This window comes from Chrysochloris asiatica, unplaced genomic scaffold (genome assembly GCF_000296735.1).
Source record: "Chrysochloris asiatica unplaced genomic scaffold, ChrAsi1.0 scaffold00209, whole genome shotgun sequence".
Lineage (NCBI taxonomy): Eukaryota > Metazoa > Chordata > Mammalia > Afrosoricida > Chrysochloridae > Chrysochloris > Chrysochloris asiatica.
Genome location: NW_006408727.1, coordinates 2613155 through 2617427, shown reverse-complemented (window position 1 = coordinate 2617427; position 4273 = coordinate 2613155). Strand labels below are relative to the sequence as shown.

Here is a 4273-nt window from a genome sequence, read left to right as displayed (position 1 = left end):
GCTAAAGAGGATAGAGAGAAACACTGTTAACTGATGATATATGGAGGGGATAATAATCAATTTAATGAAACAAGCTATATGAATGGTTGAATATGAAGCTGATGATGTGCCCTGTAAACTTTCACTCAATCCAAAATAAAAACATTTAATTAAAAAAAAAAAATGTAGTTCATTCAGAACATTACTATTCTGAAAACTTCCTAATATTCTAATGCAGAAAAAAATTTTATATATGAATTGGCTGCTAACCAAAAGGTTGACCATTGGAATTTACTCAAAGACATCTTCAAAGCAATGCCTGGTGATCTATTTCTGAAAAACCAGCACATTTCTATTCTGATGCTCATGAGGTCACCATGAGTCAAAGCCAATCTTACCATAATTTCTTTTTTTTAATGTACATGCTAACAAAAACAGCAATGTGAATATGTACTTAATATATGCTTTGAAATGAAAATAAAAGTATTCTCACATATCTTTCATTGGTTATTCTTACTGAGGAACATGCAGGCTCTGTAAGATAAGCACTAGACCGTGAATCACAAGGTCTGTGATTCAAGCCCACATTTACGCTCCATGAGAGAAAGATGAGGCCGGGAAACCCTATACAGGGTAACTGTGAGTCAGAACTGATTCAACAGTACTTAACAACAACAACATTCTTACTGAAATTTCTCTGTAATCCTATTTGATACTGTGCTGCATACTCTGTGTCTGTCTGCATCTGTTTTTCTTTCTCTTAGTCCTCCTTTCGGAGTCCTGTTGTGGTGTTGTGGGATAAAGCACTAGACTGCAAGGTTGGTTTGAACCACAAAGTCAATGATTCAAATTCACCAGATGCTCCTTGGAAACCCTATAAGGGTAGCTATGAGTCAGAGCTGACTGGACGGCACTTAACAAAAAACAACAGTCTTGCTCTGAGTGTAAGTGTTGACCAGGAAGGGCCATATCAATGGGTCTCCCTGTTGTTCAGTTGAAGGGAGGCTGTTGCAGACCGTGTAGGCCTGGTCAGAAGTTCGAGGCCCTATAGGCCTGAGTGTTACAGGTCGCAGGCTCTGAGGAACAGATCTATCCACCTGGCAGTTAATAGCAAATTGTTTTTCATCTTAGTGTTCAGTTATATTTATTAATTTCATACATGGAGCCCTTGATATCCACAGATAAAGGTAATATTTTCCTTAAAGCCAAGACTGTAAAATTCCAAACAGGCAAAGTTCTTCCCTCAGAGAATGCATTCAAAGTAAATTGGGTGGCTCCCCGGTCTCTGTTATAAGGACAATAGGAATGCCCTCCCTAAAGTGTTTCCAGGTGTAGCCTATTCACCCAGGCATCTCTTTTCCTGAAGAACCTGGGCTGGGCAGCCGACACAAATGGAATCCTCCCAATCCTCCTTTTCCTCCCCCCATTTGAGGCTAGGTGCTAAAAGGTATGTTAATTAAGCTTGAGAAACCAAGTTGCTGTCGTGAGATTTGAACCTGCAAAGTATGATGTCAAGTTGCCTGAATGTCTGGGAAAGTAAGATCGACAGCTGTACCTTGTCTTAGTCCCTCCTAGCTTTGTGTATAGTTCCTCCCCTAAATAAAAGAAAGGCACAGAACGAATCCAGGTTCATTACGACTGGCAAGGCGTGCTTTACAGCATTCAGGGGGCTCAGTCTAGCATTGCAACCATACTGCCTGCTTAGCCAAGATGTTTACCATGCAGGACATTACAGCCTTCATGGCTGAGATGTTTGCAACGCAGGATCTGCCTGATGTAAGTCCAGCATTCACCCTGGTTTCGGGGTGCCTCTTTGTCTCTCTCTTTGTCTCTTTCTGTGTATTCTTGCTATATCTTTATTGCCGCCAGGTATCTCCACCTCGTGAACTGAACCCCTATGTCGAGGCCAGTCCCCAGCAGGAGGCAGTAGTAGACAGAGAGGATAGGAAGAGCTCGAGGCCCAGATATTTACTTACTCCTCTGTCTCTTTGTAGGACTGCGGGGTTGACAGTTGCTGTGTTGTCTAAGGACACAACACCTACAGGTGACTCCTGTCATAGTTACAACTCTCTCTAGACACCACTTGTCCTTATCCTCTTCAAACCTTAGGTGAAACTGTATCTCCTCCTCCTACTCCCTGAGGCCTCCAAGCAACTTGTTTGTTTTCTTAACCCTGCCCACACTTCCATAAATAGTTTCTTCATTAAACCCTCAATCACCCTTTGAGTGTGCTGTCTTCTTCTATCAGATCCTCACTGAAGCAGCTATTGAGTATCTCAGCTGATAACATCAATCTAGCTTACTGAATAATTTTTTCTACAATAAAAACTATTCAGGGTTTAAAAAAAAAAAAAATCTCTAATTTAAAAGAATTGCAACTAGCTATAACTGATATGAGTGGTTTTCTCATTTAACAATACCAGAAAAAAAAAAGTGGTGATTTGGGATCATTTTGTTCTTCTCAGACACTTCTACAACTGATTCATATCCCTGAATGATTAGGGTTCCCAAATACCTGTCATTGCCATCACTGATGCACTCCGGGAACGCCAGGCTACAGCCAAAAAGCATGATATGTTGATAGCAACTGAAGCGATGGAGGTACATGAAGAACGTGAGGAACTTCTCCATTTCCATGTTTTTGGCAATCAAGAAGAAAGGTGTTAGCGTGGTGTGGTAGGGCAGCATCTGACATTGGCTGTAGGTGACATTTATACAGGCACCTGAGAAATCAAGACAATTACATTTAGGAGCAGACACGTCAGAATTTTACGGTTAAAAGCTCATTTATATGACAGGTAAAAAAAGTAATAAGATAAAACACATTCTGTAAGTAATACTATTTTTGTCGTTGTTAAGTGCCATTAAGTTGGTTCCGACTCATAGTGAGCCCTGTATAGGATTTCCCTGGAGCAGCTGGTGGGTTTCAACTGCCTGTCTTGTGGTTCAAAGTTCAGTCTGATCCTACAGCACCACATCAGTAGCCCAAATAATAATATATCTTTGTTTGCTGTTTTTGTTGTTAAGAGCTGTCTAGTCGGTTCCAACCCATAGTATATATATAATTGTTTACATATATACATGCAGATAAGTGTGCCTGTGTATGTATGTTATAATGAAAACTAGCTACTGATGTTTACGAAGGACTCCTGGTGTGGCACTGTAGGATCAGCACTAGATTTCCAACCGTAAGATTGGTAGTTCAAACTCACCAGTTCCTCTTCAGAAACCCTATACAGGGTCGCTGTGAGTTGGAACTGACTTGACGGCACTTCACAACAACAAAAACTGATATTTAGAGAGAGAGAGAGAGAAACTGACCTGACAGAATGTGTGGGGAAATGAGCACTCTCATACATGTTGTTGTTAAGTGCCGTTTAGCTCTATACATAGCTGGTGGAAATATAAATTGGCGAAAACCTTTGTGGATCACAATCGGAAAGGGCAAAATGTATATTTTTTAAATCATTAAAACATGGCTATCTTAACAAAAGTTGTTGCTGTTATATAAATATTACCATATATGCAATCTTGTAATTATGGTGAACTATGAGTAAATGCATGGATAGATATGCAAGCTAAATGGATGTGGGAAGGAGAGTGAAAGTACACCCAGACATATATAAAAGTTTGACAAAGGATATTTGTACATAGGTATTTACCTTTGTTGTAAATATATCCATGAATTTGGTGAAGCAAATATATCAATGAATGTGGTGAAGCATATAAGGGGCAAAATTATGAAACCTTAGACAGTACTGAATAACTTGAAGGAATGATTCGCTGGATCTGTGAATTAGCACCATAGTCTCAGGGGACACCCAGGTCAATTGGCATATCATAGTTCACAAAGATAATGTTCTATATCCTACTTTGGTGAGTAGAAACTGGGACCTTAAAACCTCGTGAACCATCTATGATGTGTAACTATTGGTGTCTCCCTATCCAGAGGCAAGAAAACTGATGAAACTTGAAGACATTGGGAAACAATTAGTTGGGTAACTAATGGACCGCATGAATATCACTATCAATGATGCTGAGACCAGAAATGAATAGTGCCTGGGTACAAATACCAACTGACCAAGAAAAAGGTCAAAGTCAACCATCAGCTGGAAAATTGATACTTACAGTTTTCTGGGATTCTCAAGGGCTAGAGAATCATACGTGAAGAGAGCAAAAAGTCATTAAAAATACACAAAAGAAGGAAAAGGTAAAAATGGATGTCAGAAGAGACTCTGAAACTTGCTCTCCAGCGTAGAGATGCTAAAGCAAATGGAAGAAATGAGGAGGTCCA

At 39.9% G+C, this 4273-nt stretch overlaps 1 protein-coding gene across 1 annotated transcript in view; it reads right to left on the bottom strand.

The window, feature by feature from the left end:
• The window catches only part of CORIN (corin, serine peptidase), a 342333-nt gene that overhangs the window by 273637 nt on the left and 64423 nt on the right, over positions 1 to 4273 (bottom strand). Inside the window, exon 2 of the mRNA XM_006872676.1 lies at positions 2495 to 2702. Coding sequence (XP_006872738.1) covers positions 2495 to 2702 — 208 coding nt within the window. The remainder of the gene's footprint in view (positions 1 to 2494; positions 2703 to 4273) is intronic.